At 44.2% G+C, this 24,846-nt stretch overlaps 1 protein-coding gene across 1 annotated transcript in view; it reads left to right on the forward strand.

Moving 5' to 3' along the window:
- fmn2a (formin 2a) overlaps window positions 1-24,846 on the forward strand; it is a gene marked incomplete at its 5' end in the record, with an annotated part of 77,551 nt that overhangs the window by 24,634 nt on the left and 28,071 nt on the right. Inside the window, 2 exons of the mRNA XM_080740697.1 lie at window positions 1,382-1,475; window positions 9,834-9,895. Of these exons, the coding sequence (XP_080596823.1) occupies window positions 1,382-1,475; window positions 9,834-9,895 (156 nt within the window). The remainder of the gene's footprint in view (window positions 1-1,381; window positions 1,476-9,833; window positions 9,896-24,846) is intronic.

The following is a 24,846-nucleotide window of genomic DNA, read 5'->3' on the forward strand; positions in this document are numbered from 1 at the left end:
TTACAGCTTACAATGTATGATAAAAAGTCTGACTTATTATTTGAAACTGTTTTGACAGGTAAAAGATGTTATTAGTGAACAAGCTTTTCTTAATTGTAGCTCAAACTTAAGTGGCTGTTTCGGTAGTTTCAATTTTTTGTGCCGCCATCGCTGTATGAGTATCTGTTTTTGAGTGTTCATTTTTCCCCCCCAACGTTTTTGCCAATTGCAGTCGCATGGAAACATAATGTAAACATGCTCATTGAGAACCTCTCCTCCACATGATATGCATTATCAGTGCCAGGGACCAGGGGCGTCACACCAAACTCTGGGCCCTGGGTACAAGGATTCACGGCGGGCACCCCCATGAATGTTAACTATTGAAAAATAGCAGATATACAAGCTCACAGCGCGGCACCGAGTGCCGCGCTGCGAGCTTGTAGATCTGCTATTTTTGGAAAATCTTGAAAATGTGTGCAAGAAACCTATGTCAAGGACCCCCAAGATGATATGTATTTGGCCACGGAAACCCGATCTCAAAATATTTAGTTCCAGGGAGTCAGGGACCCCCCAGAAGCAAAATTTGTGTTAGAAATGTTCGCTTAAAAAATACATAATTATATTCAAAGATTTTCACACATTTTCACAACTTTTCAAAAATAGCAGATCTACAAGCTCGCAGCGCGGCACTTGGTGCCGCGCTGTGAGCTTGTATATCTGCTATTTTTCAATAGTTAAAGTTATTAGGGCCCCTCCACCTTGGGCCCCAGTAACTCAGTCCCACTTTCCTACCCCTTGTGACGCCCCTGCCAGGGACTGAACCCTCTGAATTACCCTGTTTGGTAAATAAGCGTCTAGTTGTCTGTTAGATCTGGAAGTTTCAAATCACCCCACGGAAAGATGATGGATGTGGAGAATTGCAGAGAGACGGGGGGAAATTGTCAATCACAATAATCCGACCAGACAGGATTATAATTTGCATAATGTTTGTGGGTGAATTGGCAAAAGTTCTCTTCCCATGAAAGGAAAGAAAAAAGATAAAGGAGATTGGGGTTCATGTTTTTGACCCATTCAATAGGTGTGTGTGTGTGTGTGTGTGTGTGTGTGTGTGTGTGTGTGTGTGTGTGTGTGTGTGTGTGTGTGTGTGTGTGTGTGTGTGTGTGTGTGTGTGTGTGTGTGTGTGTGTGTGTGTGTGTGTGTGTGTGTGTGTGTGTGTGTGTGTGTGTGTGTGTGTGTGACGTGCATGCGTACATTTGCTGTGGTAAAGCAGTAGTCTTCTTGTCTTACTGGGTCTCTCTCTCTCTCTCTCTGGTGTGTGTATATATATATATATATATATATATATATATACTGTATGTGTGGGTGTGTGTGTGTGGTACATGTCCCTACCTCTCTTTCTCAGGTGGTGAAGCTGTTGAATAATAAGCGTTCCCAGGCTGTGGGGATTCTAATGTCCAGCATCCATCTAGACATGAAGGACATCCAGAATGGCAAGTGTGATAGCGTTATTCTTTTTCTGCTTCTAACTCACCATACAGTTTGCCTTTTGATGCCTTTCCATCTTAAAGACCCAATGAAACCAAGTTTTCCACTCACTCCACTTCCTTATAGTGACGCAGTTCCTCCTGAAACGGTCCAGAAAGGAGGTACAAAGCACTTGGGTGAATGTGTTTTGACGGTCCTTGAAGACATTAATATGTAAAGACGGGCGGGCTGACCATCGACGCTCAGTATCACATTATCGCGCTATAGACTGACAAGGCAGCGGCTACGGAAACAAATTTGTGTTCAGATGTCGGCCGCTGCTTGTGATTGGCTGAACCAGAGGCAGGCCGACACAACCGACTGGCTCTGCTGTGCGGGGGAAGGGGGGGAAACGCGCGAACCAGCGGCTTGCGGGGAGTCACTGAAGTTGAAGTAAATGACGTTTATTGACACAGACACCTGTCAGTCATTCTGACCTCGTGAATCATTCTCTTGATGTTCGTCATCACGCAAGACGTTTCTGTTTAGGGGCTGGGCTTAGGGCTCTAATTGTTTCATTATAATACACAAATACTTGATTTATTTCACTTTTCTTGGCATCCAGTGTTAGGTATGAACATATTATCACTACAGATATGCTCTAAAAGTGTGAAAAACGTATTTTTGATTGCATTTCGACTGTGAGTTACGGTTGTGCTCAAAATTATTCAACCCCCCTCTGCAAATCTGGTTGGTTTATTGGCTACATTCACAAACTGTAAATGCCACTTTCAACGCCACTTTCACTTTCAATTATTCACTCTTAATTACTCCTGAAAACATCTGTAATCAACTGTAATCGACTAATCAAGGGCTTAAATAGTTGCATCAGATGTGCAATCTGGACCAGTTGACTAGAAGTTTGTTGACTTGTTGACTGTGATTAGAGCAGTTAGAAACATGGCTAAATCTAATGAATGGTCAGAAAGGTTCAGAGAAGAGATTATTGTTTTGTACAAAAAAGGAAAAGAATATAAAACAATTGCAAAGACACTGAATGTTCCAAAAAGTACAGTTTTGAGCATAGTTCACAAGTTCTAAGTCAAAGGAACAGTGGCTAAACTAATGAACAAATTTGTCAGAGGGGGTTGAATAATTAAAGGAGCTATAGTCAACTTTTTCTTGAAAAACGGATGCTAAAATAAAAATGTTTCGAAAATATTTTATAAAAAACATAAGCTTCATATATGTGTTTCAATTAAAAAATGACCACAAAAAGTGGAAAAATAATGATAAAATAATCATTTTGGCCCTTTGTTTACATTTACGGGCCCTGTAAATGTAAACAAAGGACCAAAATGATTATTTTATCATTATTTTTCCGCTTTTTGTGGTCATTTTTTAATTGAAACACATATATGAAGCTTATTTTTTTTATAAAATATTTTCGAAACATTATTTTTATTTTAGCATCCGTTTTTCAAGAAAAAGTTGACTATAGCTCCTTTAACTAACTGTACATCGGTATAAAATCGATTTTTCTATGGAATAAACTGACTTTATTGCTGGGGCTGTCCTCAGGCCATAATAACTTAGTTCATGGCAGACTTTTTAAATGAAAGACAGCACAGAGATTAAATACTGCCCTACTAAGCCAAAGTGCAATAACTACGAACACATTTATTGACTGAAGAATGGGTTTAAAAGTGCTTCAACTGGTCAGCCGAAATGAGATATCATAAGTGACACAAATTACATATCTGTTCTTGAGGTAATTGTTTATTCCCCAAAATCACGAAGGCTTTTGGGAGACACAAATAAGTCGGTGTGTCTAAAATCTTAGTTACTACACTTCGGCTTTGTAGGGAAGCATTAGCGCTCTTTCTTTTTCCTTTCATTTTCCACGACCATTCCCCTTCCTATCACGGTTCTCTTTGTCCTATTGTGACGTGTTGTCACCATCTTGTCTAAATGGCTCTGTTAAAAGTGATGTCATTCAGATGTTGACGGGAATGGACTCTCTCTTCCTGTTTTAGTTACCCTCTGATTGCTCTCCAATCTTAATCCCTCATCCATGCGTCTAAACAGCCCTTCCTCAGATCCCCTCCACAGGGGTGTCGCGCCAAATTCTGGGCCCTGGGTACAAGGATTCATTGCGGGCCCCCCATGAATGTTCTTCAAAGCGGGAGGGGGTTTAACCCATTTAGACTGGGAACGCATTATTTTGTCCTTTAACTATTGAAAAATAGCAGATATACAAGCTCACAACGCGACAACATTTGTGCAAGTCTTTGAATTTTTAAAATCCTTCTAAGCTTTTTGGGTTTCTATGTCATTGGTGCTCAAACTTTTTCATGTGAAGGACCCCCAAAATTATATGTATTTGGTCCCCATCTCAAAATATTTAGTTCCAGGGAACCCCCAGAAGCAAAATTTTAGCTACAAATGTTCGCTTAAAAAATACATAAATTCAAAGATTTGCACAAATTTTCACGACTTTTCAAAAATAGCAGCTCTACAACTCGCACCGTGGCACTCGGTGCCACGCTGTGAGCTTGTAGATCTGCTATTTCTCAATAGTTAAAGCCCCTCCACCTTGGGCCCCAGTAGCTCAGTCCCACTTTTCCCCCCATTGTGACGCCCCTGCCCCTCCATTCCTTTCGGATTGGGGGGGTCTCGTCTACATCTCGACTTCAAGCCTTTATTGCCACAGCTGAGGCGGCTATGTGGAATGTTTGCCACAAAACCCAAGCTGTGCGACATGCGCTTGTACCATATAAACATGGAGTGGTGTTGAGGATGTGTTGTGTGCCTTCAAAGTGGAGTTCTGTCTCCTCACTCTCTTCTGGCCATGCCATCGTTCCCTCCGTGCATTCATCTCAGGTCACGGGGGAGAGAGAGCGAGGGCAGGCGAGGGCCACTCTCATCAGCGCTGTCATTCGTCTCCCATGTTAGGACAGTCTTTGCCATACTGCATAATTACCACTGATTGGAAACGGCACTATATCACGTCGCAGTGTGCTGTGTACGCACCAGGAGGAACCCCCGCACGCCACAGGGATGTCCTCTGGTGAAAGCCCTCACCTCTTCCTTCCATCACCGCAGGAAGATGATGAACCCATGGCGACAAAGTGTGGTTTTGAATCTTCTCGCCGTTTCCCTGTCTCAGTGTCTCCCGAGAAACTGAATGAAGAAACCCTAGTGCCATATCTTTTACCAAAAAAGACAAATAGCTATCCCCGAAAATTGTAAACAACATAATAAATTGGTGTCGCCGCTCTAGAAAGTCTATTGTTTTCTTTTCCCAGGAACAATCATTCATGATGCCCTGGGCCGTTTAGAGGTTTTAGGCTAATGTCGTGAGTCAGAGAACAATGTGTTTGCGAAACAGGGGAGGATTCATTCTTGATTTCATCCCTCGTCAGATCCAATCCAGTGAATCATTGCTTTATTTATACGCAGACAATGACTAGCGAGACGTTCGGCCGCGGCTCACTCCATCCACAGAGATATAAAATCTATACATTCTGAATCACTGTCGTTTTTTGTTAGTTTTTCTTTTTACGACCTTCCAATCGCCTAGGGAGGAGTCGTCAGTCTTTATTTTCCTCACAGCTGCTGTTGTTTGTCGTTCTTCCTCGGTCGTTTCATAAGACACTTCCCGTGTGGTGTCTGCTTCCTGCGAGGACTTGGTGCACGTCGGTCACTGCGTTAGCAACTGCGTGGTTTGTAGGCGCCATCCGGGGGTTGGAGTGCGGTGACAGGAGGCGTAGATGCTGGCAGATGGATTTTGGGGTTTTCGGTCGTGAGAGGACTGTCTTGAAAGTGATGATACATCTCTCTCTCACACACACACACACACACACACACACACACACACACACACACACACACACACACACACACACACACACACACACACACACACACACACACACACACATCTCCCCTCAACGACTAGCCAAACATCCCAGCTAGCCTCTCTGGTTGAGTCAGTAATGAGAACCAAATGACTAAAGTTACCAGAGAGGAGTGCAGCGAGAGTGAGAGAGAATGATACAGAGAGAGAGGGGGGGGGGGAGGGGGAGGGGGGTGCAGGGGCAGAAAATGAACAGAGGAGCGAAAAACTACGATGTGAGTCAAAGAGAAAACGAGTGGAAAAGGAGAGGGAAGACGGAGAGGCAGACGGAGGGTTGTTATTTCTGTGGTGGCTGTGGAAGGGGAGAGAGAGTGTCAGCAGGGTTAGAGGGTGACGGGAGAGAACGGAGAAGGGGGAGATGAGGTCAGGGGCGTCGCACCAAATTCTGGGCCCTGGGTATAAGGATTCACAGTGGGCACCCCATGAATGTTCTTCATAGGGGGAGGGGGTTTAACATGAAAAATCATGAAAAGTATTTCTAGGTCAGTGGTGCTCAAACTTTTTCATGTGAAGGAACCCCAAAATGATATGTATTTGCCCACAGACCCCCATCTCAAAATATTTAGTTCCAGGGACCCCCAGAAGCAACATTTGAGTTACAGATATTCGCTTAAAAAATACATATGTGGGCGCCTGGTGGCCTAGTGGACCAGGCGCATACCATATAGGCATTGCCATTTCTGCATCAATGCCTGTCGGCGTCGCCGGTTCGATTCCCGATCCGGGCGACCTTTGCCGCTTGTCACTCCCTGTCTCTCTCCCATTTCCTGTCAGTCTACTGTCCTATCCAATAAAGGCAAGAAGCCCAAAAACAAATCTTAAAAAAAAAAAAAAAAAACATATGTCCAAACATTTGCACACATTTTCACGACTTTTGAAAAATAGCAGATCTGCAAGCTCACAGCGCGGCACTCGGTGCCGCGCTGTGAGCTTGTATTATCTGTGAGCTTGTATTATCTGCTATTTTTCAATAGCTAAAGTATAAAATAATTAAGGCCCCTCCACCGTGGGCCCTGGTAACTCAGTCCCACTTTCCCCCCCTTGTGACGCCCCTGGATGAGGTTGCCCTTGTGGTAGCTGAAGTGGAGAGAAGGAGCACGAAAGGGAGGGGGGGGGGGGGGGGGGGGGTGTTGGAGGATGACACGGAGAGAAGGAATGGGGGATTTATTGTCAACAAATACCTAGCAAGGAACACAATGTTGAAAGTAGTTGTCGGTCAAAGTAAAATACCTTGTTAAAATGACACGATCATAACTCTGCGGGACTGTTTGTTTTCCTTTTGTGGTTTTGTGCACTCACTCAGCAACCGAATGGCCTATAATCTCATTGTGTACCCCGTTTCAACACTTCTGTAATATTGTATAAGTGCAGTAAAGATGAAATCCAGCCTCAGCTCATTTATGCTGTATACTCTATAGCCCAGTGGTCCTCAGCGTCGGGTCCGTGGACCACTCCTCGTGATCCAAATGGACCCTTGTGGTTGTGGGTCCGTAACTCTGAGAGTGTACAACCTTTATATGGCTCCATTCGGTTCCATTTGTACACTCTACGAGTTAAATGAACCCTGCATTATAGCTTGTAAATTGGGGTCCCGGAGAAATATTTATATCAAACAGGCGTCCGTAATGCATACTTTATCTAACCGGAGGTCCTTGAATGGTTTACTATAGCCCAGTGATTACAGTCTCCAAAGTATTGTATGCTCTATGCAGCGATTTTCTACATCTGTGGAAAAAATGTTGATAATGTTGAATGTTTTTTTAAGGATCCTACGTTTATAGTTATAGTTACCAGTAAGACACCTAAGGGCGAAAAGCGACCTCGGACATAATTGTGTGAGTCCATGAGACTCACACAATATATCCATATATGGGCATTCCAAGATATGGGCTTAATATTGATGACATCAGGGATCTCCATATAAGGGCATACAAGGGACAAGGATGGAATGTGATGTCTCAATGTGATGTCATAGGTCAGTTATAGACATATATGCAGATCAGGGATCTTCTTATAGGGCATACAATGGGAATACAAGGGACAAGGACGGAATGTGATGTCACAACAATTGATGTCACAACAGGTCAGCAGCTATAGACATTGAGGCGTTGCCGCGTTACAGACAGGATACGGACAAGATGTGACGGTTTTCATAGTTAACTGGGACCTACGGTCGCAATAATAGGCCAAATACCCATTAATAAAGCTTTATAACAATAATCATAACACATTATAAAGCATTTTAAAATAAATTATAAGGACAAGTATCTTAATAATTGTTTTTGCAAGGATCGTAATGAATGCTGGTAATATCTGCATGTCCGTACCACCGTCTAGTTGAGAACCTTGCCGCGTGCATTGCCAATGGCCCAAGGGAGTGCTATGCCTGCCGTTGAGTCGTTGTATGGGTGGTTGTCAGAACCGCCCATCCAACCGATACGGCCATATATAGGCTACCTGTTGTCCAGAACCGCCGATCCAACTGATACGGCCATATATAGGCTACCTGTTGTCCAGAACCGCAGATCCAAGCAATTGGATAATGCCTTATAAGCCTTATAGACATGGGCTTCAGAGAAAGTTGTCCTGTCTGACTATTTACTCAGTGGTTCTTAAACGTTTTCCTATCAAGGACCCCCATTTGAAAAGATATCCCAGGGATCGACCCTGATTTTTACAGATCTAGCTGTGATTTTGATTTTGATTTTGATTTTGACCATTTTAATTTCTGGGACCCCCAGTTTGACATGCATTAGGCTACGGACCCCCATTTAATGGTATTTCTATATCTGGGACCCCAATTTATATTTTAAAATCAATGTTAATTTAACTCTTGAGAGTGTACAAATGCACACACAGACCCATAAGGGTCCATTGGTTCCTAACTATCATTTTAGCTGGGGACCCCCTGGAACTCCCGCAAGGACCCCTGGGGGTCCCCGGACCCCACATTGAGAACCAATGATTTACGGCATGACTCTATTCAAGCGCGAGCCAAAAAGAAGACGGTCTGTCTTGTATCTGTGTGCCTGTCCGGGGATAATCTCTCAAACTCCTGGACTGATCAGTGCCAACTTTTTAATGCACACTGCCACAAGTAACACAAAACTCATGTTTTGTTTCACATAATTGTTGTAAATGTACATTTTATAGTGGAAGTCCATTGAGGTTGGCTAGGGCTGAAGTAATATAGTAACATAATAGGCCTATCCCAAATATACTGAGAGATGACCACATGATCATAGACTGGCCACATGACAACCGAGATCGATATGCCACGGCGATTCCTTGGTATAGTCATTTGATTTTGCAGGAAGGGCCCAAAAATAAATCTAGTCATGTAATGATTAGATTCATGTAATGATAATTACAAAAAAACGACATAAAACATGGAATTGTGAGACTGCGAGACCACGCTGAATCCATTACTGCATGTTCCCTTATCCCTTTGATATTACTCACACACACACACACACACACACACACACACACACACACACACACACACACACACACACACACACACACACACACACACACACACACACACACACACACACACACACACACACACACACACACCCACACACACACACACTTGTACTCTTGTACTGTATGTCAACAGCAAATCAGTAGATCAAAACGGTGCAAGCAATTTGGACACCAAGTGCACGGTGAGACAGACATGCTAGGTGTGGAGTGCTCTGTCGGGTGATTGTGCGTACAAGCAACACCTCGGCCTCAACACTGCAGACCCCCGGGGCTCTGTTTGTCTTTAAACATTTACTTTCAAAGGATTAATGCTCGCGGGCGCCAGGTCCTCGCGCCGAGACAAAAAGGCGACACGAGGAATTCAAACACAGGAGTTCAAACGCGGCTCATTGTACCTTTTGACATATTTCTAAGACCCGGCGTGTTTCTTGTTTTAGTTTGTGGCCTCTCGACTATGCTATCACTGAGAGGGCCGATAATAACTGTATAATTCGTGGCAGGCGGCGTATAAAATGACTTGTGTGAATTGAACCCTTGTGTCACTGAACATTCAAAATGTCATTCAGCTACATGTTTGAGCCAGGACGGTTATCTATAGCGGTTAACAATTTAAAGTTTAATGTGCTGGTTTCATGTCTTTTATATTTATTTAAAGTTTAATGTGCTGGTTTCATGTCTTTTATTTTGTATGTAAAATAAATGTTTTTAACCACATGAACCCTATTCTGGAGGGCGAGCGAACATTTCTCGAAAATAGCCGATCTACAAGCTCACGGACTCATTTTGAGCCTGTATATACGGTAGTCTATTTTCTGCAAAGAGATTTGATGTGGAGGGGAAAAAAGAAGCGGACCAAGTGCAGAGCCCTGGGGGGCCTCCCCTGGTCAACTAAATATATAGCAGGGTTTAGGTGGTTAAATGGATGGCTGCAAAGAAATGTCACCACATAGCGTTAACACTATTCTCTGTCCTTCCCTAGCCATCCTAAATATGGACAATGCTGTAGTTGACCTGGAGACTCTGCAGGCCCTTTATGAGAATGTAAGTATAAAGTTATACGGTCGAGGAGTCATATCCTACTTATGGTTAAAAGATTGAAACAAAAAGACAACACAAGACCTCATACACTTTTAAACATGTGGGCTAATGTGGCCAATAGACAGTGAAAATGATGAATGTGAACTTGTACTGAAATACATCTGCAAGATTTTCTAGCCAGCTCAGAATCATGTTAGTAGATGCAGTTGAGCAACGAGGCTGATATTTAGCATCCCACGTATCAACAGTGACAGGATAGACCAACAGAACCATTTCATCTGGGCCAACTTTACGTTATTTTCACTGCGTGGTTTTGAAGTAAAACTATTATTTTGGAACCGTTTGCTTGCGACAAATAGCATGATTTATGGTTACACATTTCATGCCATATATGAATAACAGGCAATCATTTTATTATATAATGAAAGCTGAGATGCAGCTCAATAGGCCCCGATATCAACAAAATAGCAAAAAAAAATCATTCACCAGCAATTACTTCTGTTTCTCTTGGCACTTTAACGGCTATAAACTGCGCTCAACGCAAATCCCATCCATCAAAAAAAAATACCTTTCCAAGATCACGGAAAGGTGAACTTTTGTATACAGTCCGGGGGGAGAAAAGAAACCCTCCCGTTATTAATTAAAGGAAATTAAGCCGGGTCTACATGTTGCTAGATGCGTTTCACAGCGGGCCTGTCGGTTGGAGGGCAAGCTTGTCTGTGAACATGCCTCGCTATCTGGAGTTCATATTCCATGTGTTCCACTTGAAAGGGTGTGCAAAAGGAAGTGTGTATTAGATACCAAAACAAACAGGCGAACCACAAACCCTACTGGTATGTGTGCTGTTTGGCGACAGAGTGAGTCCTGTGTGTGTCTGTCTGTTGGCCTGGAAGCAGACCAAGAGATCTCTGCACAGTAACCATGTACACAGGGGTGTCGCACCACATTCTGGGCCCTGGATACAAGGATTCACTGCAGGCCCCTCGTGAATGTTCTTCATTTGACCCATTTAGACTGGGAACGCATTATTGCGCATTATTTTGTGCTTTAACTATTGAAAAATAGCAGATAAAGTATACAAGCTCACAGTGCGGCAATCGGTGCCGCGCTGCGAGCTTGTAGATCTGCTATTTTTGAAAAATCTTGATAATTTGTCTTTGGATATTTCAAATCCTTCTAAGGTTTTTTGAAAAACCTATGTTTCTATGTCAGTGGTGCTCAAACATTTTCATGTGAAGGACCCCCAAAATGATATGTATTTGGCCATAGACCCCCATCTCAAAATATTTAGTTCCAGGGACCCCCAGAAGCTAAATTTGAGTTACAAATATTCGCTTAAAAAAGACATATTGAAAGATTTGCACACATTTTCACTACTTCTCAAAAATAGCAGATCTACAAGCTCGCAGCACGGCACTCGGTGCCACGCTGCGAGCTTGTAGATCTGCTATTTTTGAAAAAAGTCTGTTTCTATGTCAGTGGTGCTCAAACATTTTCATGTGAAGGACCCCCAAAATGATATGTATTTGGCTACAGACTCCCATCTCAAAATATTTAGTTCCAGGGACTCTAAGGGAAGCTAAATTTGAGTTACAAATGCTCGCTTAAAAAATGCATATTCAAAGATTTGCACACATTTTCACGATTTTCAAAAATAGCAGATCTAGGAGCTTACAGTGCCGCGCTGTGAGCTTGTAGATCTGCTATTTCTCAATAGCTAAAGTATAAAATAATTAAGGCCCCTCCACCTTGGGCCCTAGTAACTCCCACTTCCCCCCCTTGTGACGCCCCTGCTGTGCAGTAACCATGTACAGTAGTGTACGCTCCATGCTGAAATTGATTTGAGCTGTGATACCCTGCCTGCCTGCTGTAGAGCGGAGCAGGCGAGAGGAAACCCCTCACATTTGCGGGCACAGCTCTTCTCAAAAGTGCTGGTGTGGCTTTGAGAAGAGAGAGAGAGATGGGAAAAAAAGACTGGCATATCTGGATATCAGGTTAAAGCTACGCAAAGCGCGGAATGACCACATTCTACTGCATAACATTAGCATGAAATGAATTACGGAGCTGTCATCACCGCCTCACAATATGACTCCATTTTGGCTTCGAGGGTCTCCCTGTATACAGTAAATACATATTCATCAACCTTCACCCGATAGGAAACCTCCACCACTCGGTGGAAACGCTTCAAGACCCGTGCAACGTTCGCATCAATAAATAACGGGACATGAAAAGGGGCATGTTTTCCCCATTTCGTCCATGATATGGCCTTAAGATGCTATGAAATTCCTGTGAATGGCTTTTTGGCATGGCTACAGAGGACAGGCTTGGACCTTTGGCTGCCAGAGCCATATTAATAATGTTCATCATGGGAATGAGTCGGAGACTTGAGACATGCTGCAGTTATGAACCAATGTGTCATAACGGAGGATCAAAAGACGCATAACCTCTCCACTCCCCCCACCCCTCTCCTCTCACACTCTCCCCCTTCTAACTCTCCTCTCCCACTCCTGTTCTCTCTCTCTCTCTCTCTCTCTCTCTCTCTCTCTCTCTCTCTCTCTCTCTCTCTCTCTCTCTCTCTCTCTCTCCCCCCTTCCTTCATAGCCTTGGGCTGTGTTATTGAGTCGGGGAGCCAAATTGTTTCTCTTTTGTATTGCGAGTCTCCATCCTGTCTGTGGGTCTCCAGCCCCCTAAACCACAGTTGGCAGCACAACCAGCCTGTCTTTAGGAATGAGAGGGGGCTTCTAATGGTTACACCCTCACTTACTGTTTTAAAAGCAAGATCACACAGTCTTTCTCCATCTCCCTCTCTGTCTCTTGCTCTCTCTCTCTGTATGTGTTTCTCTAAAGCTCAAACAAAGAACAACAAACATCTAGGAACAGAGTGCAGGGTGAAAGTGCGTGAATTAATTGTATATGCACGCCCACACGTGCACGTGCATATGTGTGTGCATGCGTGAGTGTGTGCACATGTGAGCGCTTGTGCAGACAAACACAGTTGGGTCATTCCCAATGTCACAGTGAGACATCCGTCTGCGAGCAGTGTTGGAACCACCGCTGCTCTTTGAACAGAAAGCCACAGCCTGTTAATTAGCCTGTTAGTGATAGTGACGTACCGCTCCCTCCTGTATAATGTCACTAAGCAGACTTCTGATACTCTGAAGTTCAGAGACTCCCTTCCGCTGACACTGGCCCAATGTCATCATGGAGGTTGTCTAAGCCTGATTTGTCCTTCGTCATACAACCAATGTTGTTTTTGACAGCACCTTTTGATTTAGTTTTAGTCATATAGTCTTTTGAATAAAATGTCATTTAATTTTAGTCATAATTTAGTCACCTGAAAAGTTTTGGTTTTAGTCTAATTTCAGTCGACTAAATATCATACTTTTTTAGGCGACTAAATCTACAGTTGATTTAGTCAACAAAAATGGATTTTGGCGGGCCTTGATGGCATCGTAATGACTGATTTCATACTTGGTTGCGTGCTGAAAATGGCAGATCTACAAGCTCACAACGTGTTGCAGCGTTGTGATCTTGTAGATCGGCTATTTTCAGCACACAACACCTGAGAGCAACCAAACATAAAATGACTCTCTTCTCCACTAGTCCCTCCCTAACGTTTTAGTCTAGGTTTTAATTTGTTGACAAAATTGTCAAAATATTTAGTCTTAGTTTTAGTCATCACAGCTTAGTTTTTATTTAGTTTTTGTTAGTTGACGAAATCAACACTGCATACAACCATGTCCCTCGACGAAAATAACCAGATTACGTGTGAAACACGTGGTGCCATATGTCACCTTTCTCACTTGACAATCAGTTCTTTTTTCCGACTGTCTAGCTTATTGTCTTATTACAGCAAATACATTTTGTTTTAAGATTTTGAGAAAATATGTCGGCCATTCTCTCAAATGAACAACGACTGAATATGAGATTGAGGAAGCCTTGGAGAGGCATTAAGTGGGAATAAGTTGAATTTTTTGTTTATGTTTCATCTGTGTCTTGTGTGCATGGGGGCATTCTGAGTATGGTATGGTGAATTACAAACGATAAATTAGCCATCAGAACCACAGTCTTCCCACCCATATTCCCATGCTTGCATAACGGTAAATGGACTGAATTTATATAGTGCCTTTCTCCAAAGCACTTAACTATGTATTTTACATTCGCCATTCACAAACCGACATCAGAGGAAATCATGCATAGAACCAACCTGCTCGTCGGGAGCAAGCCCCCAGAATACCCAGGGGGCAAAGGAAGGTGTGCTGCATTTGCCCCGACATACAAAGTTGTCCACCAGAAATATTATCTATGACCCAGTAGGATCACAACCTATATGGACAACCCGGTCAATTTGTACAACAAAGTCCAATATGGCCGCCTCAATATTAGCCCCTATTAGTTTTAATGGGGGGTGAATAGGGCAAATTTTTAAACTGAGGGATATTTCCACGAAACTTCACAGGTTGATCAATGGTATACATATGAAAATTTTTTGTATTGCAAGTTTCCATGAAATCCAATATGGCCGCCACAATATGGCCGCCATAATGTAAGGACCCAGAAAATAGGTTTTGCCTCTAACTTCTGAACCAGATGAGCTAGAAATGCAAACTTGGTGTCTATTTCATGGTGTCTGACCATGGGAGACTCAATGGAATAGCTAATTCTATTATTGGGTGTGTCTGGACCTTTATTGTGCATATTTGCAAGATGGTGGACTCCCAAAATAGAGCTTTAACATAATTTCTACCATGATTGTTGACTGCTTTTGCAAATACAAGCAATATGAATCCATTTGCTAAGATTTATGGCACAGAAGGGACTTATACCTGTATTATTCTTGAGTTTGCATGTTGTCAAAATGGCTGTAAACGAGATATTATATTTCCTTTCCGATTCTACTGTATGTAGTTGTAGCAATGACTTCAGATAAAATCAGAGACCAAAACAATGTATCTTAGAAATTATTTTTTAATTTAAAAAAAAGAAAAAAAGAGAGAGATTATCTCAATGAAATGAATGCAACTGCCTTTTTGGGTCTTTCACACATAGACATGCACATGCTTTCCAACAACTTCAGCTTCAGGGAAATTATAATGAACACATGATTAAAACAGGCTGCATTATAATGCAAATAATTGCTAGTCACTATCACTGTCATGTGTACCTATCCTGCTGCATCTTGTCTCCAGTCCTTGGCAACGACACCCCAAGTAGCATGCAATTCCCTTCTTCGCACATGAACAGTTTTTCTGGCAGCCTTTGATACAGCTACATGATATTGCCTTGTCCATTGATATAGGCCAGGCTGGCTCTGTAGATGGACAGGGGACTGCCTTCCCATCACTGAGAGACCATCCATATTCAGTGAAGCAAGGGATGTCTGGCTTCGCAATGTGTGCAGTTTTATCTATTATGGCTGCTAGAGCAGCTCTTTTCAGGTGTAGGCCAAAGGCATTTTCTGTAGGTGGCAGCAGTTCAACAGGGTTGATCGGTTATTTAGGAACGTGTACACTCAGCTTTGCCAGGTCAAAGTCCTCCGAATGGTCAACTTTTGATGCATATACAGCTATTGTGAGGTCTCTAGTCTGATTCTCGACATCCTCTGAGAGGGAATAAGAGGAATTTTCACCAAACTCCTGAAGTGCAGGGAGATCTAGACCCATGCTGGTCTTGAACCATGCCTTCTTTCCAGTAAACACAGGTATGTCCATTCAAAACCTGCAAAAGAATATGAAGTCTCTGCACAATATACAGCTCCTGATCCTCAAGAGTTGTTTGCTGTCTCTGAAAACAAAGCAAACCTTCTAAGATTCCTCTGTGAAGAATGGTGTCAAAATGAGACAGTTAAGTCTGCTCTTGGTACAACCCATCTTTACCTGAGTGGAGGATTTAAAGAAGAGACAAGGAGTGTGGTGATCAAGGAGGGGTGTGTTGTTGATGTCCCTGCACTAGAGTCAACACAACAGGAGGCCGACACAAGGGTAATTCTACACACCATCTACAGTGTCCAGGCTCACAAAGTTGACAGAGTTGCCATCCATGCTAATGTTGCAGGTCCCAGATAGCCAGGACAAGCAATCAGTTATTAATGCCCTGTAAACAGGAGAATGAAGCACACAGAACGTTTGTGTTGTTAACAGACTGGTTGCTCTCATCAGAATTTATTCACAAAAATCACATATTCACATTTCACTTCATCATCACACAATTCTCTTCATTTCCCATTTCTTTTGTCTCTTTGTATTATAATTTCAATGTCTTTTTCTTTCAGTTTTCACCAAAATACTGTACATCATCAAACCATTACTGTATCACTGGAGTTATTATCACCATTACAATACTGCATGTTTTTCCCATATATTTTCATCATAGCAAACCGGTTATCATCATCACTTCAAAACATACAATAAAGTACCCAATCAGACCTTCATTCACTGTCTTGTCTGTCTCAGGAATATTTACCTTTAATTTAATGCACTTTAGCAATATTCATTTAAGCAATAATACTTTTCTCATTCTTCTCCTTTTATCAATAACAGCTTTAAGTTACTGTGCTTAATGTAACATTTAATTGTTAATCCTGAGAGCTTAACTTATAGAAACCATGTCCAAATACAATCAAATAGTAGGTCAAACTTATTATAAAACACATTCCATTACACCAAAATACTGTACAAAAGCATACAAAAACGGGAGCTACATTTTGGGAGTCTGAACTAGGATTCACATGTTCCTTTGTAAACATTGTGCACGGACGTCGCCATTTTGCGTTCATTCTACAGCCACACTACATGTGTTCTGCAGTGGATTCAATCACAAACAATAACCACATCTTACAAACACTTTGGAGTTAGGCTCCACCATCAGAACGTGTCCTTAATGTTATAATAATCACATAGATATCATTCAGTGAGTTGATGCACAGACTAACCTGTAAACAGGAGAATGAAGCACACAGAACGTTTGTGTTGTTAACAGACTGGTTGCTCTCATCAGAATGACGGTGAGCTTCCGGTCTGCAGGTAATAAGCTCCTCTGAGGAGAATTGGGAAAACGCTCTCTGATACTGCCCCCTACTGACCAAACTGAAGATGACTTCCAATACTTCTAGATACATTGCAACTTACAGCTCCCAAAACGAATTCACATCACAAAATAAAATAAATAAATCAACACAAAAATGTGACTACATTCTAGGTGGGTCACACGCTCCCCGACAAAGACAATGACTCCCGGCATTCAAAAAAACAAAATACTCTCTTCAATACACTTTTCTCAAACCAAAACTTGTATGTGTCTGTCTGTTAGTATGCAAAGGAAGGTACAGTGTATGGCATCATGAACGGGTATGGCAGTGTTGGGTATAGTGTGGGATAGGGTGAGTAATGTGGGGTCTGTATTCCCCATGCTGGCAATGTCTGTGGTCCACAAAGTCCAATACTGTTGACTGACCCAATTGGTTGGTAGGAGGGCTGACCAAGAGACTCATATGTCAGTGTCCTGGGTGGTCTCCTGTCTCGCACTGATCTCCTGGCTTGATCACACTGAGGGGGTGCAGGACTGCCATGGTTATTGTCATACCTGACTTGGTCATGTTCATGTTCTGCATTCTGCTCATCCTCATCTGCAGCCTGTTCATATTCATGTTCACTTATTTCTTCTTGCTCCATCAGTTCAGGTTCCTCTTCTGCGAAGCTGGGATGCTGCCTGTGCTCTCCTGCTGGTGTGTTCAGACTTGCTTGTTCTGGATAAGTCACAGGGTTTCTCTGAGGCATATGGGTGGTTGTTACATTTGGCCTTAGTGACTCAACTGGCCTTGACACTCTGAGCCAGTACTGTGTTCTTGGAACATCATCATCCTCAGAGTCAGATGAAGCACTGCTTTGGTACGTCTCTCCCTGTGCATCATTTTCAACCTGACTCCTGTTCTTTCTTCTCTCTTTAGTTGGTGCTTGGTTCTTTGACGGTTCAGCCACACTCACAGGTAAGTCATTTACGAGGTGGAGGAGGTTCCTGTGCAGAGTTCGGACTCTGCTGCCACCTGTCTCTGGAGACACTTTGTAAACTGGGCTGTCCTTTATCCGTTCCTTAACAATGTGTACGGTTTGTTCAAAGTAGGACCTGAGCTTTCCTGGGCCTCCTCTCTGACTCATGTTGCGAACTAGAACCCTGTCACCGGGTTGTAGAACAACCCCCTTCAGGTGACTGTCATAGCGCTTCTTGCCTCGTGCACTGGACTGCTGACTGTTCTCTGAAGCAAGTCGGTAGACCTCTTTCATTCTAACAGCCCATTTCTCGGCATACCCTTGTGGTGTTTCACCCTCTTCTTCAGTGGACAGACCAAAGAGCAGATCTATGGGGAGGCGGGGGTGGCGCCCAAACATGAGGTAGTGAGGTGAGAAACCTGTGGCCTCGTGTCTAGTGCAGTTGTATGCGTGCACCACCTGTGGTAAATGCTCCTTCCAGTTACTCTTTTTCTCCTCTTGTAGTGTTCTCAACAGCTGAAGTACCGTTCGATTAAACCTCTCAGCAGGGTTCCCCTGGGGGTGGTACGGGGTTGTCCTGGAGTGACTCACCCCAGACAGCTGCTGCAGGGTCTTAAACAGGGCATTCTCGAACTCGCCCCCTTGGTCATGGTGCAGCCTGGAACAAAAACCAAACCGAGGGATAAAGTCGTTGAATATTTTTTCTGCAGCTGTCCTGCCTGACTTGTTTCGGGTGGGATACGCTTGGGCGAACCTGGTGAAGTGGTCTATGACTACTAAAATGTATTCGTATCCACCTTTGCTCTGCTCCAAGTGCATGTAATCTATGGACACAAGCTCAAGAGGTGCAGTGGTCGTGATGCTGCCCATCGGTGCTCTATCAGGGACCACAGGTTTCTTTTGCTTTATACAGGGGCACTGCTTTGTGACATAGGCCTCGATGTCCTTTTTCATGAAGGGCCAATAGAAACGATCTCTTGCCAGCCCAATGACTCTTTCTGATCCTAGGTGAGCCATGTCATCATGAAGATACTTCAGTACGAGAGGCCGATATTCAGCAGGTAGAACGAGCTGCTGTCGCTCTCCAGCTCTCCTGTACAGCAGGTCACGCTCCATGTACAGTTTACCCCACTCGTGCATGAGTCTTTTCACAGGGCCACCTGCTTTCTTCCTGTCATCATTTGTCAGTGCTGTCTTTGTCTGTTTGAGCTTGATTATCTCACTGATGGCTGCATCCTCTCTCTGAGCTCTGATCAGTTCACTTGGGCTGATGGTCGGTAATGGGGACCTAACTTGTGACTCTGAACTTTGTGCCAGGTTAAGAGAAGCAACGTAGGCGATGTCATGCCTCTTGGCAGCTTCACTTCCCTCCCAAGTAGCACGGATGGCCTCTCTGTCGAGCTCTTCAGTACACTCCTCAACGTAAATGTTTATGTCTAGTGGGAGACGGGAGAGTGTGTCAGCATCCACGTTGACTTTTCCTGGTCTGTACTTTAGGTTGAATCTGAAGTCAGCAAGCTCTCCGACCCATCTGTAGCCCGTGGCGTTCAGCTTTGCAGTACTCATCACGTATGTCAGTGGATTATTGTCTGTATACACTGTAAAGGACGGGGCATAAAACAAGTAATCCCTGAATTTTTCACATACCGCCCACTTTAAGGCTAAAAACTCCAGCTTTCCAGAGTGAAGGTTGTAGTTCCTTTCAGCGGGGGTCAATGTCCTCGAGCCATATGCGATAACTTTCATCTTTCCACTCTGTCGCTGGTACAAGACTGCACCAAGTCCCTGCTGACAGGCATCTGTGTGAAGGGTAAAGGGCAGTTCAAAGTCAGGGTATGCTAGTACAGGCGGGTGTAACAGGACGTTAATGAGCTGCTCGAGAATGGTCTGGTGACTATCAGTCCACTGGATGGGGGTCTTTGAGGGCAACTGGGCTCCTTTCCCTTTCTTCAGCTTCCCCTGTGATGCAACAGGATTTCCTTTCACTTGTAGCAGCTCATATACGGGCTTAGCGATGCGGGAGAAATCTTGGATATACATCCTATAGTAACTCAGAAACCCTAATAGCTTGCGGACGTCCCCCACAGTAGTGGGTCTCTTCTCCCTCAGTGACACTACAGCCTCGATGTCTTTTGGGTCTATTCTCACACCATCAGCTGACACCAACCTGCCCACATACCTGACCTCTGGTTTGAACAGCTCACATTTGGTGGGTCGCAGCTTGACACCATGACACTGCAGGGCTCTCAGGACACGACGCACAGCATCAACATGTTCAGTGAAGGTCTTGGAATAACAGAGGATGTCGTCAAGGTAAGGAATACAGCAGTCGTCACGCAAGGTGACCAGCATCTCCTCCATGCTGCGCTGGAAAGCAGCTGGGGCATTGCTGAGACCAAACGGTATTCTCACCCACTCATATAGACCCCAAGGCGATATGAAGGCTGTCATGTGGCGGGATCCTTCGGCTATGTAGCCCTGATGATAGGCTTTCCCCTGGTCAAGGATGGTGAACCAGCTGTGGCCGCCCAGGGTGTCCAAGAGGTCCTGGATGCGAGGAAGTGGGTGGCGGTCTGGTACTGTCTTCTGGTTCAACTGCCTGTAGTCAATACACAGTCTTAGAGATCCATCACGCTTTCTGACACAGACAACAGGTGCTGCAAAGGGTGATTTTGACTTGACAATCCAGCCTTGTGCAAGCAGTTCTTGGATGTACTGTTTGACCTCTTGATAGAGTGGTTTGGGTATGGACGCATATGTCTTTTGGACTGGAATGTCATCTTTCAGACTGATGGTCATGTGGAGGCTTGGGATGTCACCAATGTCACCATCGTTGCGAGCAAAAGCTCCTGATTCCTCCATCAACATTTGTTTCACCTCCTCTTGTTGTTCATCTGTCAGATGACTAACATCCACAGGTGGGTGCCACCGGTCTGCAGTGGGTGGGACCTGATTAGAACTAGGGAGAGGTGAAGAGTCAACAGTGTTTACATGGATACTCTTAGGGTCACTGTGGGGACGGTCTGTCTCTATGACTTTGTCGATGGGCTCAATGCTGCCTAGGACTGTTAAGCTTGGCAAGGTCACGTCATGTTTGGAGTGGTTTGATACTGGCACCTTAATGAAACACCTGTCAGTCTGGTGAATCTCCATCAAGCCTGCTCCAATGCTCAACGTCTCCAGCTGCACACTGTCAAGGGTGGGTTCGAATAACACAAATGGCTCTGAGGGGTTAATATTGGCTGGCACCCTGCATTTAATGTGAACTACATGGCCTGCACATATTGTGACCTCTTTGAAACCCACTCTTACGGCAGCATGTTTCTCTTCTGGGGAGTCCTGAGTCCGAATAAAATTCACTAAGGCCCCAGCACTGGCATCATCAATCTCCATGGCGCCCGCAAGGAGGTTAGACAGAATGGACATGAGTTTAGGCCGGCCTTCTTTGCTCTTAATGAGTTCTTGGATCACATTAAAACCAACTAATGGTCTGTCTAATTTCAGGCAGCTCACTAAGAAGGGAACACGGATGGATAAGTCTGGATCCTCATTTCCTTGCAGGTTTACCACCACCTCAACCCATCCGTCATAGGGCACTTCATCACCTGTGACTGCAGACACATTCAGCTCATTGTCCATTAACTCACTGAGGGGTCGAACATCTTGGCCAGGCAGGTACTTGTTCTTCCATGTGCGGTCAATTAGACTCACATTGGCTCCTGTATCCAGCAGGACAGTGACAGCATAGCCACCCATAATACATTTCAGCAGGGATTTGCGGCCAATGAGTGGGGCTACTAACTCGCATGGCTGTGATGTATTGAGAGCTTGTATTGCGTGGGTGTCACTGACCTTGGCTGACTTTGGTTTTGGGCCTGCTTGGGGTTGGGACATGGGCTCAGGACCGGTCAAAGGTTGTCCCTCTGCGTTGACCGGGACCCGTTTCCCGACGGCTTTTGCTTCTTCAAACAACCAACTGCACGATGGCCTTCTTCTCCGCATCCAAAGCAGTGGTTGCAGTTTGGAATGGACTGGGCGACACATTGTTGGCAGCCATAGGGTCTCTGTGTCTTTCTCTCTGATCTGGGTGGGTCAGGGTTACTGCCAGGGGTTGGAGCTTGAGCCTGTGTCACCAGCTGTTTCAGGGTCTCCATCGCCTGGGTCAATGCTTCAACCTGGGAACTCAGTTTCTGAATAGTGTCATCTTTATAGACTGTACTAACTTTTGCCTCACTCTTAACTTTCTCCTCCTCAGGTTCAGCCTGTGTGCTATGGGCCTGGGTTACTTTACGGGCAGAGCTGCGGCCAAACCTGCGCTTTCTCTCACTTTCCTCTGTTGTGGTCTTTATCACCTGCCGCAGCAGAGCTTCATCAGATACTGTTGGGTCAGCAAGGAGAGGCTTGAGCTCACGCCTGACATCTTCATACTTCTCTCCTATGCCTTGACAGATGGTGTTTAAGAATATGCACTGGATTGTGGAGGCATCATACTTAACCACTGAGCTGCTCTGTTTAGAAGTGAACATAATCTTTTGTTTGAGGCCAATCATTCTATATAAGAATTGCTGTGGTGTCTCATTTTCATGTTGCTTGGCACACATCAAGTCCTGGAATAGCTCGGTGCATCCTCTTTCACCAAGGTGTGACTGGAGGAAGCTTTTGAGTTCTGTGACAGTCAGATCATCTTTGTTTGTCAACATATCTCTGAAGTTGCCAGGTTTGATTGCACGGAGCACTCCTCTAATGACCTCACCCTCAATGTGTTTCTCTCTGAGTCCTTCATCTATTTGTTTGCATAAGCTGTTGTAGCTGAGGTCAGATGCAGTGTCACTAATTTGGCCCCCATGTATCCTGAACTCTTTTCGCTGGAGATAAGCAAGATCTTGTAGGGATAGCAGTCTATCTGGGATTTGACGTGGTGTGGGGTCGATATCATTATGGTGACGCGGCCCGCTGACACCTTGTGCTGTCGCTACGGGGGGGTCATTTGCATCCAGGCTTCTCAGGTGTGGGTCAGTTGTGGTTGTCAGGCCAGGAGATGTGGTGGGAGTCACCGTACATTCTTGCAGTTTCCTGCCTATGTCTTCATACATGGCTTGCAGCTGTTCCCTATTTGGGGTGGTTGTGTGGGTGTTTGTGCTAGGGCTAGTGTGGGTGTGTGTGCTGTGTGTAGTGTGTGATGGTGAAATGGTGGTTGTGTGGATGTGGGTGCTTGAACCAGGTGCAGGTGTTACATCATCTGAAATGGCAACAAGGGATTCAAAACATTCACGTTTTTTCATAACCTTCACTATTTCATCATTCAACATCATTAAATGACCAATACCCTCATCTTCAGATTTAAGCAGAGCTTCAGATTGCATAAAAGAAAGGATATGATCGATGCAGCTTTCTTCATCAGTCGAGCTGAGCTTGTCTGTTCCTGGATGGCCAGTTCCGACGAACTTCGCAATCTCATAGGCCTCGGTGCCTGAGAGAATGTACAGCTTCTTTTTGATGCTCCATAAGAGCTCTCTGCGTACTTCAGACATGGCTTTAGCTGCAGTGAGAACACCTTACTCCTGTCGTCGTGCAGCAGCCACTTCACGTTGCCTCGCAACGCAGCAATGTCTCTGTAGAACTGCAGCTTCTTCACGTTGCCTAGCAACGCAGCAATGTCTCTGTAGTCAAACTGCAGCGTCTTCACGTTGCCTAGCAACGCAGCAATGTCTCTGTAGTCAAACTGCAGTGTCTTCACGTTGCCTAGCAACGCAGCAATGTCTCTGTAGTAGACGTACTGCAGTGTCTTCACGTTGCCTAGCAACGCAGCAATGTCTCTGTAGTAGAACTGCAGCCTCTGTCGTCGCACTGCAGTCTCTTTGGCCCCGTAGTTGCACGTCACCGCTGTCTTGTAGTCGCACTGCCGTCACGCCACCTCTGCACTGTGGTTCCTCTGCAGTCACGCCACCTGGTCTCTGTAGCCGTACTGTAGACAAACCCCCTCTGCTCTGTAGCCGCACCGCAGATACGCCACCTCACTTTAGCAACGTGTAGTCACTCTGGCCTCCGGGTTCATATATCACTGGATCAGCAACTGTCCAACCATCAAGTTGTTGCCAATCCCGGACTCGAGCCCCCAAATATCTGTTGCAGGTCCCAGATAGCCAGGACAAGCAATCAGTTATTAATGCCCTGTAAACAGGAGAATGAAGCACACAGAACGTTTGTGTTGTTAACAGACTGGTTGCTCTCATCAGAATTTATTCACAAAAATCACATATTCACATTTCACTTCATCATCACACAATTCTCTTCATTTCCCATTTCTTTTGTCTCTTTGTATTATAATTTCAATGTCTTTTTCTTTCAGTTTTCACCAAAATACTGTACATCATCAAACCATTACTGTATCACTGGAGTTATTATCACCATTACAATACTGCATGTTTTTCCCATATATTTTCATCATAGCAAACCGGTTATCATCATCACTTCAAAACATACAATAAAGTACCCAATCAGACCTTCATTCACTGTCTTGTCTGTCTCAGGAATATTTACCTTTAATTTAATGCACTTTAGCAATATTCATTTAAGCAATAATACTTTTCTCATTCTTCTCCTTTTATCAATAACAGCTTTAAGTTACTGTGCTTAATGTAACATTTAATTGTTAATCCTGAGAGCTTAACTTATAGAAACCATGTCCAAATACAATCAAATAGTAGGTCAAACTTATTATAAAACACATTCCATTACACCAAAATACTGTACAAAAGCATACAAAAACGGGAGCTACATTTTGGGAGTCTGAACTAGGATTCACATGTTCCTTTGTAAACATTGTGCACGGACGTCGCCATTTTGCGTTCATTCTACAGCCACACTACATGTGTTCTGCAGTGGATTCAATCACAAACAATAACCACATCTTACAAACACTTTGGAGTTAGGCTCCACCATCAGAACGTGTCCTTAATGTTATAATAA

Source organism: Nannobrachium achirus (assembly GCF_963921795.1).
Source record: "Nannobrachium achirus genome assembly, chromosome: 13".
Classification (NCBI taxonomy): Eukaryota; Metazoa; Chordata; class Actinopteri; order Myctophiformes; family Myctophidae; genus Nannobrachium; species Nannobrachium achirus.